Genomic DNA, 15852 nt, shown 5'->3' with positions numbered 1-15852 from the left:
CATATTGAACATTGTAAGCAAAATTCTCAATTAATGTTTCAAAGAGAAGTCCTCATGTAAAATTAAATCAACCCTCCCAAAGCAACAAACATGAAGCAGAAACGGGCTTCCAAATTGAATAGTTCATAAAAAAAGTTAATATAGAAATTATGATACTTCACGTATCTTAAACGCATAACACAGACTCTACGGAAGGGAAAATAATGAGTCCAACACAAAGCCTAACTTCAGCTAAAAAGTGGTAACTCTGAGACAAAACAGAAATACAAAACATAAGATCAGAATGATAGCAAATAATTTAAATTAAAGCTAATTTAAAGGCACACAACTGCACTTCAAATTTGAATAATAATCCAGTATCCCTAAATTAAATCAGTAATACAGCTCAACAGCAACGAAAAGGTTAGGGGAGGTGAGATTCAGGCTAGACATGAGGAAGAAATGTTTTACAATGAGGGTGCTGAAACACTGGCACAGGTTGCCCAGAGAGGTGGTGGATGCCCCATCCCTGGAGACATTCACGGCCAAGCTGGATGGGGCCTTTGAGCAACCTGATCTAGTTGAAGACGCCCCTGCTCATGGCCGGAGGGTTGGGCTAGATGAGGTTTGAAGGTCCCTTTCAACCCAAACTACTCTATGATTCTAGGTGACCTCCTGACTGAGGAACAGAGGAGGGCTCCCAGGCAGGGCAGGAGCAGCACAGCCCCAGCCCGGCACTACTTAGCCAACCCTGCCACCTTTTGGCTCCCACCGACACAGCACACAGCCTCAAACCTTTTTTTAGAGCTTTTTATTCGTTGGAACATACACGAATTGTGAACTGTCCTCAGCTGAAAAAGTTACAACTATTTCATACATAACCATATCCAGATTTATTTTTTTGTGTCTACTGCACAACTGTAAAACATCAGAAAAATCAGAAGGGTCCATCTGAACTTGCTCATGTCAGCCAGGCTGGGGGAGACACAATGCCGTATTATTAAAAAAAAAAAAAAGAGGAAAAAGGCATTAACAAAAAGCACAGACAATCTAAAAAAGCAACAGATACACTCCAAGAATGAGACAGGATTCTGGGAAGAGTTGAAAAATACCTACATGCATTTTTACTTGTCTACTCAGACACAGGACCTGTTTTTACACCTGGTAGCCATTGAAACACCAGGCTTGTGTGAACATAACCCACATTGGCCATGAAGAAGGAAACAGAAATTACACTGAACTCTGTTAGGGGGGGGAAGAGGAAAGAAAGAAAAAAAAAAAAAAAAAGAAGAAAGAAGTACTTTATTTGCTCCCATCAATGAGGAAGAACACCAAAACCAATTTGTGTCCCTTATCTGTTTAGTGAATTTCTACTGTCTCCAGCCAGCCTCCATAATCACACAGCAGTCTTGTCTCTTAACATACCCTCAGGCCTGACAGAAAGAGAACAATATAGGTTAATGCTCTCTATTTGGAGACACAGCACAGTTCAAGATCAGCTGTGCTACATTCGAAATTCCCATCAGCAACAAGCCAGACACCCACTCAGGCTTCCCTTGCCTCAGTAGAACAACATGAAGCAATAGCAGCTTACACATGCACAGATACCCACACTGCAACTGTCAAAAAAGCTCTCCCAAAATATATTAAAAGTATCTTAATGCATAGTTGCAGAGCAAAGACTGACCACAGCAAGCTTAGAGAACTTCATCCTGATCAGCAATTTCTCAAAAAGAAGCAGCTCAGAGAAAATCTCCATCTTTCCTAGCAAATGAACCTGTTGCCAAATTCTAGCAAGAGCCAGCAGTAAACATTAACCCTCCTCCACTACTCCTCAGTCACTCAGGGTATCAAGCAAGTCTTTTTCAGGTGCTTCTACAAGTGGTCTGGATTAAAATACAGTCTTGCTCCTACCTCTGAGAGCACGCAGTCAAAAACCTCTTTAGGTTATAAAAATTTGGTCTGTTCTCCCAATAGCTTTGATAAATCTTCTATAAATTACTTGTAGCACAAAGAACCATGAGATATGTGAAAACATCTCAGTAGAGCACTCCACAAAACTCCGCATCACCTGTATGTCTATGTTGAATTCACTTTACCACTGCTATTTACACTTCATTTACTGATTGCTTAACCACCTGCTACAGGGACACATTCCAGATATGAGAACATGCGTTGCCAGAAGTTAAAATTTACCTTTCATGGTTCAATCCTTTTCAAATTCATTCTTCTGGATTACATGAAGTTCAGTGTTTCCAGAACTGAATCCTATTGCACAGCCATAAGAGCATGCAGCCAATTGCTTTGCCACTGGAATTAACCCTAAACATGTATGCGTGCTTAAATTTGCCTATGTATCCTCTCTAACAAATATATCTGATGATGCTGTCCATGTAGGATTTATTCAGGCTCTCAGGCCTGCTCCCAACTTTCAGTTGCCAGCTCTGTGACTGAAAGAAAAACACTAGAAGAAAACAAAGAAATCAATGCAATTTAGATGGGCTGTAAAACAAGAGATTTCAAATGGGATAAAGAAAATGGCACATACTTGTAGATCAGGCTCTAATGGCAGTGACATAGGAAGCCATTATGAGGGGAAAACACACTAGTTCTTTCTAGTTACCCCATAAACAGGGGAAACATTTCCCAGTTAAAGAATTAGAGGAGTTCTATCCTGCAACTGACATATCCTCAAAGCTAGATACTCCACTTACCAGAAAGTTGCCTAAGGGGAATAAGAAGTTGATGCTGAGGAAGCTGAGGTAGGAAAAACTCACTGCAAAGAGGTCATGTATCTTGCACTGTGCTGGAAGTCAGGGATGACAAGTAACAGGTCTGGAGACACACACACACTAGGAAGTTTTACAGGGAACACAGGGGCAGTAATAATGCAATACACAGTTGCCAAAACCACAGTTATATGTTAGTTTACAGAGACCTGGGAAACATGCGCTGCTGCAGATGAGTCACAGCATACTGCTGCATTAACTCTACACTGCAAGAAAGCACCCCAGCAACATGCAAACCCATCACCTCGCTCATTGCCTTACAGGACACTTCAGGCTGCACTGGGCATACCTGTATTCCTCCCAAAGAACTGTGACATCGTCAACATCTACGTTCATGCAATCCCATGTATTCCATCCCATGAATATCACCTTTCATTTTTCTTCTATGCTCCATTTCACCCCCTCTCCTCATCCTTTTAACCATCTCACAAAAAAAGTTTTGGATTCTAAACAAACAAGAGCTCTTATATCTCCTTGGAAGATAGCTCATGATATCTCCAGCTATAACAACTATTTCAGCAACAGCAACAAAATGACACTAAACGTAACAAAAACCACCACACTCGCATCCCAAGCATTCACATAACTAACTGTGCATGACAGAGCAGGGTTTTCAGGCCAAAGAAGTAAAACACAAAGCAAACTGGTGACAAGCAGCAACTTAGACCTTCTGAAAGCAGGAGACCACATAGCGGGAATTAAGATAATTATCTCACTTTAACAACAGGTACAGAAATAAGTTATTGCCTCTCTCATCAACAAAAACCAAAAGCTTTTATGTTCAGATTATGTCAGTTTGACTCTGAAAAACGAAACCTGTGACAGGAGTAGTTATGCAGGTGTGTAAGGTTATCAAGCAATGCAAAAATAATACAGGATTATGATTCTACAACTTACGGACAGAGGAATTCTTCAGCAAGGGTAAAAAACATCACAGCATTTACACCTTGGTTCACTTTTCTCCATTGCCCAGCCACCTCACAGAGAACAACAGTTTCAAGACTGCAGTGTTGTCAGAGCAAACAGAAATGCCTCTCACCACCAGAAAAGTAGTTCAGATTATTTTGTGTATTTAACACCATCCCCCCACCTCAAAAAAAAAAAAAAAAGGTTGAAAAGTTATCTTTTTTTCTAAATTGGTGATGCAATCTCAACCATTTCAAAAGTACAAATCTAAAAGCAAAGACTAAGCTTGAATTCTGTAGATGATAAGGCTAAATATCAAACACTTCATGAGCAGCTAATAAAGATTTGTCTTTCAGCTTAGAAATATATACTGAAAATATCTCACAATGAGTATGGCTCATAGCACCCCAAAATTACACAGTAATCACTACCGTTTGTTTTAAGTTATATTTATGAAGCAACAAAGCAGCATTATCAGCAGGGTGGAGAGAGAAAAGTGGAAAGACCACCTGCTGATTCTGAGCAACTAAAAGCATACACCAGAAGAAACTTTAGTCAAAATATTGATGAAGATCAACCACTAGACAGGCTGCAAAGAGTTAATTTTCCGCTAATAAATTGTAAAGATTACAGTAATCTATTCAGGAGACCTGTACTGTAGCACAACAAATTGAGATCTAAAATTATTAAAATTGCATTGTGCTGTAGAAAAGTACTTTTAAAACGGCACTTAAAAGAAAGCACTAGAATGTGAATTGTGATTCAGGAACTGAATCAATACATATACAACCTTAGTCTTCTTTATTTTCCACTTATATGAATAAAACAGATGCTGCAGCACACTTTACTGTATTTCTATGGGGATGGCCAAGTATAAGGAAGCACCATTTAGGCAACACAACGCTAGGCAATACCTTGCAACACTGAAGCCTATATTAGTTTGTAGCACCTCATCTGCTTTTCAACAGCAGACTAAGCATGTTTTCTTTTACATCTGTCTTCTTTTCAACATGAGGGCTTAGGGAGATCAAAGCTTTTGTTCTTCCTTGTCTTTTTCCTTCTTCTAGTCAAATTTACTATTTCAGCAGATGGACAGTCTCAAGGATAGCTCAGCTACATTCATGGGTGAACAAAACTGAGAAGTGTTTAGAAAATTAATACCTAGAAGAGGCAATAAAAAACAGATAATTTCCTCAACTTCATTTCAAAACATTATTTAAGATTTGTTTTATAAAAATGCACAACACATTGCACAATGAATTTTTGAAGTCATAAGACATATAACATGGACTATAAACATCAAGCTTCAATAAAAATTGGCAAGTTTCACCACCAAATACCATAATCACAATAATGGAATGAACTCTTCAGGAACTACAGGAAGGAACCCATGACAAATACAGCATCTTTCCATCCAACATACTTGCAGACAAATTGTGTGAGATAATAAAAAGGATGACTGAGCAAAGATTAGACTAAAACTGCACAATTAAAACCAAGGGTCTATAACATAACCTAGTTTCTGTGTGCTAAATCAAAGCCAAGCCCACTTAATGAACAACAAAACAACTCCATCCCGTTTTACTTCTGGAATCCCCTACTACAGGAAGAAAAAAAGTTCCACACTAGTATTTGTTTCTTAAAAAAATGTAACGCAGATAAGCTGTTACTGGTTTAGTTTTGCTGAATGTTTGCTAATAACAGTTTTTGCTTCCTCTTCATAAAAATAGAAGTTATTGTTCATTCTTCTGGTATTTTTAAGTCATTAGGAACATCTTCCCCCGGAATGTTTTACAACGACCAAGGAGGGAATGCTTTGGACCTGTACAGCTTCAAGCCAAAAGCAATTATCACAAAATAACAAGCATTCTCAACTGCCTGATCCACCAAAATGCATTCAAGAAAGCTGGGCCAAAACCCATTCATTCTACACAACCAGAAACCAACAAATGCTCATAAAACTATCTGCTTCCAAAGCCAATTCCTTCTATGTCTGACTATACACGCTCAGTTCCATTTTTCAGAGACAAAGTCCTGGTAAGTGGTACACATACTGAATTCCCTTCCCAAACAAACATCTGGTTCCCAGCATTTGAGGGCTCCCAGCTCAGCCACTTCTTCTTTTCCACAGTCAGGGCTACTTGTCTGTACCAGGAGAGTTTCTTCCTCCAGGGTGTATCTCAAGGGCAGCACTCTAGTAGGTCTGCAGGCATTTCCAAACTATACAGCGGGGCCTACTGCCAAGAAACCAGTTTTAGAAACAGTAAAGCCTCCATCAGCTACACTGTTTCCTGAACTTGAACAGATACCATGGTACAGCCCTACACTGAGGGCAGCTCAGACTAACAAAGGAGCTTTGTGTTCTCACAGGACGGCATGCAAGATTTGTTCAGAATACTGCCTACCTTCATACTGCAAAAGTAGACACAAAAATAGGTTCAGCTCTTCTGCTGCTTTCCCTTTGCCCTTTTTTAAGCTGATGCAGTTCCTGATTTTTAACGAGCACTGCTGTTATTGCAATACCTGCATATCGCCGATCCACACTGCACTCTCTCCCCAGACAGAGGTAGTCTTTGCTATGAGAAACTGCAGCACAGTCCTCGGTTTTCACCTTTGGATATACCCACTCCTGAAGGCAACAAAGGGTACTTGTACAGAAAGAACATTTTTGAAATAGATGAAAGGCAGGAAGAAAAAAAAATAACAAAGAAAAAAAGACTTCTACATCTCCTGAACAGAGTTCAAATCAAGAACAGGGTGGAAACCATGCAATAAACAAGAATAAGAAATAGTACTGGAATAATATTTTTGCATTAAGTAATAAAATTTATTTCTATAAATATAAGACATCATTATATCAACAGTCAGTTTCTACAAGGACAACTTATAAGGCAGGTTGTATTGTTACAACATTTAGTTAACAACAAAAAGCTGTCTGATACTGCTTCTCTTCCTTCTGTTTTTTTTTCCTATCTTGCAAATAGATGGAAGACACTAGAAACAGTATCTGACCATCTGCTTTATAATGAAGAAAGAAGTAGAAGTGACATTTTATTTCCTAGAACCTGGAGTTCATTCCAGCATCTCTTCAATAAGTGTTGTTGACTCAAAAACATAGGAAACAGGCTAGTTAAACACTTAAGTAATACCTGTCCAAAATGTTGCAACAACAGATGATCTTTCAACTTACTGAATATTTCTATATTTTCCTCAAGTTCAAAACAGTTTTACATTAAACTCGTTGTTGCTGTTTTTTCTTTACAATTTAAACAATATTTAGTTTAATTTCAATAAATGTTTGAAATTCGGATTATGTTAAAAGCAATACTTACTACTACTGAGTAACTACTTCACTGTATAGCATAAAAGATTAAATTCCTTCTTGACATCCTATCTGAACTTCCCAGATGACTTGCTACTAAAAAAAAAAAAAAAAAGCAGCTTATTTTAAAAAGGATTGATCAGAGATGCTCAAAAATGTTGGGCAACTTTACGTATATAGTTGCTGAAGGTACATTACATCCTGTCTTCCAAGTCCATTAAAGACATTTAAACAGATCAGTCCCAGTGTGAAACCCTGAGAGGCATTGCCAGAAATCCAAGCAGTAACACAGCACTTTCATACGCGCTTGTCACCAGAAGCATCACTATACTGAGCAGAAAGACAGCTGCCCTCTTCACCACCTTGAATTCTCACATACCGCTACCATACTTGTAACACTCGCACTCAGTTCCAGCTTCATTAACAGCCTATACAGGAGAACATTCAACAGACGGATTTGTAAAAATTTACATTAGCCAGAGTTTGTAGACAGAGGTCCGTTAATATATCAGCTTATAAAGAAGTTACTTAAATCCACAAATAAGAAACCACATGTGGTAATATCTGCCTACCACCTTCAGCATTGGTGGGTTTTCTGTTTAACATTCATATATACATACAAACAAAATAACTATTTTAGTTCTCAGTTTCAGATTCTAGACATAGACTTATTTCTATTCTAAAGTTATGAGCACTTCATTTTCTAAACCAAGAAGGTATCAAAAATTCCTTCTTCAACACTGCATCTTTCCTACATTTCTCTCAATAAAATTCCAAAAGCACAGGCCCACCATCCAAATCCTGACAAGCCAGAAGTAGCTTCTTAAACACTACAGAGAAATTAAGGTAAAGAGAAGTTAAATTGAAGAAAGCCAAAAGAAGGTGGCAAAAATGAGATCTCATTTGTAGTCTTAAACAAACAGCTGTCACAAATAAGGCTTTTTGGACCAGTACTGCACTTGTCTGTGAAGAGAGTATACCTACTCCAGAGCTGCATTACTAATCAAACAATCACCTATGTTCCCTAAAATGCTAGTTCAACACTTGAATAATTCAGTATCTAGTTTCTACTTAGACAAATACAGAAAGATCAACTGAAAAAAAAGGAAAATGAGATGTAACTGTTCAACGGTATCATGAGATGTTCAAGAAACGAAACAAGCATTTTGTGAAATCAGGAATTAAATACTTCTAGCAAAGTGTCGGGAAAGACAACTTTGCAGTCTTTCAGTACGAGCAAGATGCAAGTTTTAATGCAAGACAGACCAAAACTTGAATTAATTAATAAAGCATAAATTTTTATTTTGACTCGTCATAATCTACATAAAAGTATTCTGATAGTAATTCTCCATTGAAAAACAACATCAATCAATCTTTCCAGCTTTCTATAGCTTTTCTTTCAACACATTTTCCAGTAAGGAGATGAAATGTGGTCAGTACAACCACAAGCTCAGTTTTTTTGTTTAGGGTTGGGGAGGCAGAAGATGATGACAGGGAGTGCTTTAAAGTATTTGGAAAGAAAGGAGAATGTACAAGACACAATCCTATACCATCCAACCCCCACCATACTGATGATCCCTCCTGAAACAAAGGATCATTCACATGAAGCAGTTCACCTCTGCTCCAGCAGCAAACACACACATCACTAAGTGACAACTCACTTCCTCTCTCTCTGTCTCTCTCACTTGGGTCCCATCAATTACAATCAGACAACCAGCTAGGTTCTGCCCAAGAATTAATATGTCTCCCTTCCACTCTTATGAAAACTTTTATATAAGTTTAAGCAAGCAAAATGCCTACGAAGGGCACAGTATGACATCTGTTAGATGGTTGCCCTGTCAGGAAAACCTAACCATTCTGAAAGCACTCCTCTTGTAATCATTAATTTGCCTAATCCTAGGAAAACACTTTACCTCCTTACCTTCAAAACAGAAAGAAAGGGATTTTTTTTGAAGTGTAATTAAGACTAAAAACATCTGATGTCAGTTTGACAGCTCTGAACATTCACCCCCAAAAAAAACCCCTGAATTATGAGACCTGTCTGATATCATTACCTGTGATTTTGTATCCATAGGCAGCCAGCTGTCCAGCCATATATTCACCATCTGAATTATTGTGAGAACATCCCCATGTACGAATCCAGATTTTCTGCACACCAGGAATAATGCTGTTGAGTAAAAATGAATGAAAAAAGCAAGTTAAAAGACAAGCAAGATTCCTTTTTAAGCCCACTGAACAGACTCAAATAACTGTAATTCCCTAAATATAAAATGAGCATCACAAACAGTAACAACCCTAGAACAGCTGGGGAAAAAACATCGTAATTACATGATTTTTTGCATAGTGGGTACTAGGTCTGGCTGGGATAGAGTTAATTTTCTCCATAGCAACTGGTACAGTGCTGTTTTGTATTTGTGATTGAAAACAGTATTGATAACACACCTGTGTTTTAGCTATTGCTGAACAGTTCTTGCACAGCATCAAAACTTCTTTTCCCACTGTCCACAAGCAGGCTGGGGATAGGTAACAGGCTGGGAGGGTAACACAGCTGGGATAACTGACTCAAACTGACCAAAAGGATAATCCATACCAGATAACATCCTGCCCAGCAATTTAAACTGGGGGTTTTGTCTTTCCAATGTAGTCATTGTTCTGAGACTGGCTGGGCAGTCTGCTTCTGGGAGGTGGTGAGTGCTTGCTTCTGCATCACTTGGGGTTTTTTTTCCCCTACTCTTTCCTTCACTTAAACTGTCTTTATCTCAACGCACAAGTTCTCTCACTTTTGCTCTTACAATTCTCTCCTGCAGCCGACTGGGAGGAAGGGTGAGCAAGCAGCAGGTTGGGTGCTCCGCTGTTGACCAGGGTCAATACACCACAAGCAGCAAGAAAAGAGTTTTAGAATGGAGAAGGCACCGGAGTCGTAGGGTAAGAAGAGATTCAGTGCACTGCAGTTATGTTAAAAAACAACCTAACTTTCTGAAAATTATCGTATCATTAACAAATGATCTTCAGATGACTGCAGAGATATTAGACCACCAGCAAACTGTTAGAACTAAACTGTGACCTCTTGATATTATGGCACCCGTTGGTTCCCTCCATAAAAGCCATCTTTATAAATTCTTAACTTAAGCCTGCCACCAGCCACAGTAATATCTGATCCAACCTTTCTGCAGCATGGCAGATCTGCACCGTGGAGCCAGCACACACCATAGTTTCAGAACCAAGAAGCAGCTTTCTGCTAGAAGCTTTCATTGAAACTCCTGGGATAACTGCCTAATGAGCTAAAAATGTCAGTAAAAGAATGACACACATCCTGGAACACAATCCTTTGCCTGGACCACATCATTTTGTGCCCCCCTGCCCCCTGTTTTTGTTAAAGGTACTTCTGACAGCTAGAAATAATAATTTGTTGATGGAAGATTAATGATCATTAAGTAGACATAACCAACACATGTTGCACATGTGCAATGTATTTAGACCTCTACTGTCTGAACAACATTCTTCTTGTATGACAGAGAAAAAAAAAAAGAAGTATATGGTCAGTGGAAGCAAGGTCAGGTGTTATGGGAGAACTACCGAGATGCTGCTCGCCACTGTAGGGAGGAGATTTATGCGGACAAACTTGATTTAGAATTGAAGCTGGTCAGTATTGTCAGGGACAATAAAAAGGGCTTTTTCAAATGTGTTAATGGCAAAAGACTAACCAGAAATAACATTGGCCTATTACTTGATAAGCATGGTGACCTTATGAACAGGGACACAGACAAAGCTGAGACGCTTAATGGTGTCTTCGCCTTGGTCTTCACCACCAAAGATGGGCTCTGGGGCCCTCAGAGCCCTGGGCTAGAAAACCTTGGCTGTGAGAACGACAGACTCCCAATCAATCCAGAACTTGTGAGGGATTTCCTACTCCAGCCAGATCCCTACAGGTTGATGGGGCCTGATGGGATTCATCCAAGGGTACTTGAAGAGCTGGCTGATCCTATTCATTCTATGATCCTAATCATTCTATGATTCTATACATTCAATGTGCTTTCTTATGTCAAAATTGCTAAAAACAGGCTGTTAGATAATATACGGTACCTGAATACTTAGGAGAATGGGGTGCTATCTACAGACCACCAATTGAGCTGTATATAAACTTCTGGCAGACTGAACCTTTATGGTGCCTCACATAAAGGTGCGTTGTCATGCCTCTAAGATCTCTTTTGAATACAAATTAAACAGGAAAACTGAATTTTCTGTGCATTCCAGACATACTTTATTTTCATCTTTCTAAGGCGGGGAAATTTTATCCCCCAGGTTGAAATTAATGGAGGGGGAAAAAAAAAAAAAAAAACAAAAAACAAAAATCCAGATCTCTGCACTGCAGTATGAACTAGAATCAATAACTAAGTTCACCTATACGTTGCTCAATTCCTCTGCAGCAGAAAGCTGATTCTGTTCTTACGTGAATCACAAAAAGCAAAAGTGAAAAAATATGTTCCATAGTAATTGCATACAATTTCCACTAAGTAAAAGAGTAGGTTCTAAAGAAGTTTCACTATATTACTTGCAGCATGTACACACAAAAAGTACAGCCTTTGGAAGGCCCAGGTTCCAGAAACCAGGTGGAAAGACTGAAGCAAGGAAGATGTACCCATGGTGGGAGAGGATGTCAGGGAATACTTCAGCAAACTAGACATACATAAGTCCCTGGGCCCTGATGAAATGCACCCACAAGAGAGACATGGACATACTGGAGACAGTCCAACAAAGGGTCATAAAGATGATTAAAGGACTAGAGCATGTCTCATAAGAGGAATGGATGACCAAGCTGGGACTGTTCAGCCTGGAGAAAAGGAGGTTCATGGCAGATCTTATCAATGATTATAAACACGTGAAAGGAAGGTGCTTAGAGGACGGAGCCAGGCTCCTTTCAGTGGTGCCCACTGACAGGACCAGAGGCAACGGGCACAAACTGAAACACTGGATGTTCCCTCTGAACTTCAGGAAATACTTTCAACTGTGAGGGTGACAGAACACTGGCACAGATTGCTCAGAGAGATTGTAGAATCTCCCTCTTCAGAGACATTCAAGAATTACCTAGGCATGATCCTGGCCAACTGGTTCTAGGTGGCCCTGCTTGAGCAGGGCAATCAGACCAGGTGACTTCCAGAGGTTTCTTCCAACCTAAACCCTTTTGATTCTCAGAATTTTGTTTATATTTCTCATTCCAGATGTCAAAAGGCTACTCCCAGACTGCATTTTGAAGTGCTCAGCTTCTATTTAAGCAACTGAGGTGAAGCAGACAATTTTTGAGAAATGCTAAACACATTAAAGCTCAAGCACTATTTTTCCAGCCTGATTACTTCACTAATGAATATCTCAGTCACAACTGAATCCTACAGAAAGTCTGTCCAGTACAATAAATTTGTTTAGGAGTTATCATTCATTATCACTACATTTTATAAACACTATCTTACTCATTTTTATCTCGTATTCTGATTTTACATTAAGAGATAATGAGAATTTCCACTTAATTTTTAGGAGTTGACAGTGCACACAAGATATGAGAAAAGGAACAAGATAGGTTTGATGGAAGAATTTACCTGTCACTTGGTGGATCATCATCTGTCTGAATATTTTTTTGTGAGTTGCGTTTTCGCACTTTTGGAAAAATATTCTTTCTTACAAACTGCCGATCATGTGGTTTCAAATCTTCTGCTGATACAATATCTTCAATATCTTCAAGCACTGAATCACAGGCAGCAGGCATCTTGAAGAAGTGTTAGAAAAGACCGGTATTAGCAAGCACTTGAATACAAAAACAAGGCCTAGTATCTACTGCATATGTTCCTGTAAAGAAAAGTCAGATTTATTTCTGTATATGCCTGCAATATTTCATATATATGAGGGATACTGAGCACATAAAGACAATCAACTATCCAGAGATATTGAATGATGCCCTCTTCCCTCGAGATGCCTCAAACACTGGCATGGAAAAGTTAACCAACCATATAGATTTTTTTTTTTGTTGTACCTTGTCATCTTCTAATTCAAAAACTCCGCAGTTTCTCTGACATGACATAGGCAAGACACAAGTATTCTTAATCATGTCAGGAGTCATAGCAAAATAATGAGTTCATGTTACATGATAGATATACTTCCACTCACATCACAGGAGAAGAATGAAAGACATAGCAGTCAAGTGCCTGCTTCAGAGGCTGTTCTGGCTCTTTTATTTGTGTGATGAAAACAGGTGCACAGTATTTCAGTATGTCTTCATAGTCCTTTTGAAAACAAACCATACTATTCGTAGAACTCCTGATCCCACAGAACTTTCATCTATTTCATTCATCAGGATAGAAGAATAAAAATTCCTGTCCTCAGGTACAAGACATTAAACAACCTAGCTAACATAAAACAGATTATCATCTGTCTCATACAATATACTAGAAGATTATTGAAACAGAACTATATTTTCCACAAGAAAATATATACGCATATATCCCTCCCAGCAGATCTCAAGATCCAGACCAGTTTTCACAAACAGGAAAAAAAGCTATTTGCTAAAGGAGACTATTAAAAAAAGTTACTGCCTTAATCACACACCTCACACTGTGCTGTGTGTAATTCTTAATCTGAATAAAGTCTGATTTACCATTGGAAACTTGGTTTTGTACATGTCTCAACAGTTTACCATGGAAATCACATAAGGGCATTTCACAGAATTTACAGGGAAAATACACCACTTTCCTGATTACGAACAAAACAAACAAGGCTTTACTTTCTTTTAAAACCAGATTTCAGGAACTGAAAATTCAGACTATTGGCATACAAAATACCTTCGGAGGTTGCATGTGAATTATTCAAGAACATAAGAAGATAAACACCTGTCCATTTTCCCCATATGAGTCCTTCAGTCAATCTTGCAAAGTATACTTAAAAATAAAACTTCATATAAACTGAATCATTACACGTGCATTTAAGTTAGAAAGGAATATAATGATATCACAAAGAGGATACGTCTGACAAAGGTATTCAAGCTTTTAGGATTCTTTTAGATAAAGAAACCTCAGGATCAATAAAAAAACGCAGCAAAGGATGAACAAAAATAAAAATATTTGAAAAGTCTAATAATAAAGAATATTGGGAGGGAAGTGACATCGCTTACACAACTTCATACCACTAGTAGTATGCACAAATAGGTAAAGTTTTCAACTCAATACAGGGATGGAAAAAAGTGTCGATTTGTTGTTTTTTCTCTCTTCCAGAAAAATATCTGATATAATGGAGCAGCTGGCAAAACAAATAAGCTTAGTTTATTTCAGTGGCCTACAAAAGAACAAATACAGACAAATGAAAATTCATACCTTTTTAAGCAAGGTCTAAACCCTCTATGAAAATAATCCTGGGGGGAAAAAGAAATAAAAGAAAGAAAGAAAAAACAGATGGTATTAACAAGTAGAAATAGCAGACAGAAAAACATGAGTTAATGTTACTGTCCCACAAGCATTAGTCCTCCCTTTTCAGAACCAGGTTTCTTGCTCAGTCTGGCCTCATTAAGAATGGGGACACATTCTGACTGGCTAACAAGGTGGAACAGTCACTACGTTTTCCCTGTCCTTCCCTGAACAGAAGCACTAGTCTTCTTGTTCTTCTTTTAGGAGTTGTTTTTGTCAAAGTCTGATGTATTTAAGTTCTTTCAGACCTCCTCTAGATTTCTCTCTTCAATCAGGAGTTTAAAATTTTGAATGAAAATAAAGAGATTAACCATAAATTTTACCTAAAGACATTCACAACTTTTTAATTACGAACATGTAAGGGTTTTTTAAGAACAGACTACTTGATATCTGCACTAGTTCCACATGCATACATGAAATCTCTTCTTCGCAAGCAAATAAATATAGATTCCTTCAGCTATTCTGACTGACTGAAATAGGAGGCAATAAGAAAACTAGAAGTTAACATGTTATTTTTATACTGTGAAGTTGTACATACAGATCTTTAGGTTTCTGTTTAAAAAACGAATGTTAGTAAATAAAAAAACAATAGAAGTGTCTTCAGTGTCAACACAAACAAAGCCGCCTTTGCCACAGTCTATTTTGGCTGCTATTCCTTGATTTTATTGCATGCAGGATCATAGAATAGTTCGGGTTGGAAGGGACTTTCAGAGGTCATCTAGTCCAACCCCCTGCAATGAGCAGGGACATCTTCAACTAGATACCAAGGAGTGTTTCCTCCCACACAGAAAACTTCTATCCATGTGGAAGAGAGCTGCTCTTTCCTCTATTTACCAACAGGTGTCTCCGCTAAAGCCCCGGGCGTTTATTCCCAGGCTTACCCAGAGCAGAAGAAAATTGTAGCGTTAACAGAACACCAGACGGCCCCATGGCCCGGCCTGGTCCCCTCCGGGCCCCGGAACAAGCTCGTTCTGTGCCCGCGGGCGAGCGGCAGCCTGGCCGCGCCTAACCCGCCCCAGAGCCCGGCCTGGCTTCGGCCCTACACCGGACTCCCATCTCGCCGACAGCACCCGACTCTCGAACCGCCACCCGGCCGCCGAAGCCTCCCGAGGGGCCATCTCTCCCTCCCGGCTTCAACGCGGAGCCCAGGGGAGGCCCTGCGGCGGGTGGAAGCACCGGATGGGCAGGACATCGTCAGAGTCGGGCGGGGGAGGGGAGAACTCGGCCATTCGCGCCACAATCGGGCACGGAAAAAGCGCAGGGAGCTGAAGAGCGAGCCCCGACACTCACCTCGGCCGGGCACCCCGCCGCCTCACCTGGGCTCCGCCATCGCGGCCGCCGCGCCCCGCCCCCAGCCCCCGCGCAGCGCGGCAGCGCCGCGACGGCAGCCGGCAGCGGCCACAAGACTCCG

At 39.6% G+C, this 15852-nt stretch overlaps 1 protein-coding gene across 4 annotated transcripts in view; it reads right to left on the bottom strand.

Moving 5' to 3' along the window:
- CDKAL1 (CDKAL1 threonylcarbamoyladenosine tRNA methylthiotransferase) overlaps positions 1-15852 on the bottom strand; it is a 414630-nt gene extending 398778 nt beyond the window's left edge. The window contains exons 1-4 of one of the 4 annotated variants that reach the window (XM_065830832.2): positions 15732-15852; positions 14352-14389; positions 12588-12754; positions 9051-9163 (exon numbers count right to left, since the gene is read on the bottom strand). In XM_065830832.2, coding sequence (XP_065686904.1) covers positions 9051-9163; positions 12588-12754 — 280 coding nt within the window. In that variant the 5' untranslated portion in view covers positions 14352-14389; positions 15732-15852. Of the gene's footprint in view, positions 1-9050; positions 9164-12587; positions 12755-14351; positions 14390-15731 lie in introns of those variants that run through there. The other 3 variants (XM_065830833.2, XM_071804627.1, XM_071804628.1) reach the window with 3 other exon arrangements.

This window comes from Patagioenas fasciata, chromosome 2 (assembly GCF_037038585.1).
Source record: "Patagioenas fasciata isolate bPatFas1 chromosome 2, bPatFas1.hap1, whole genome shotgun sequence".
NCBI classification, from domain to species: Eukaryota; Metazoa; Chordata; class Aves; order Columbiformes; family Columbidae; genus Patagioenas; species Patagioenas fasciata.
Note: the sequence above shows the minus strand (reverse complement) of the source record. Positions and strands in the feature narration are given on the sequence as shown.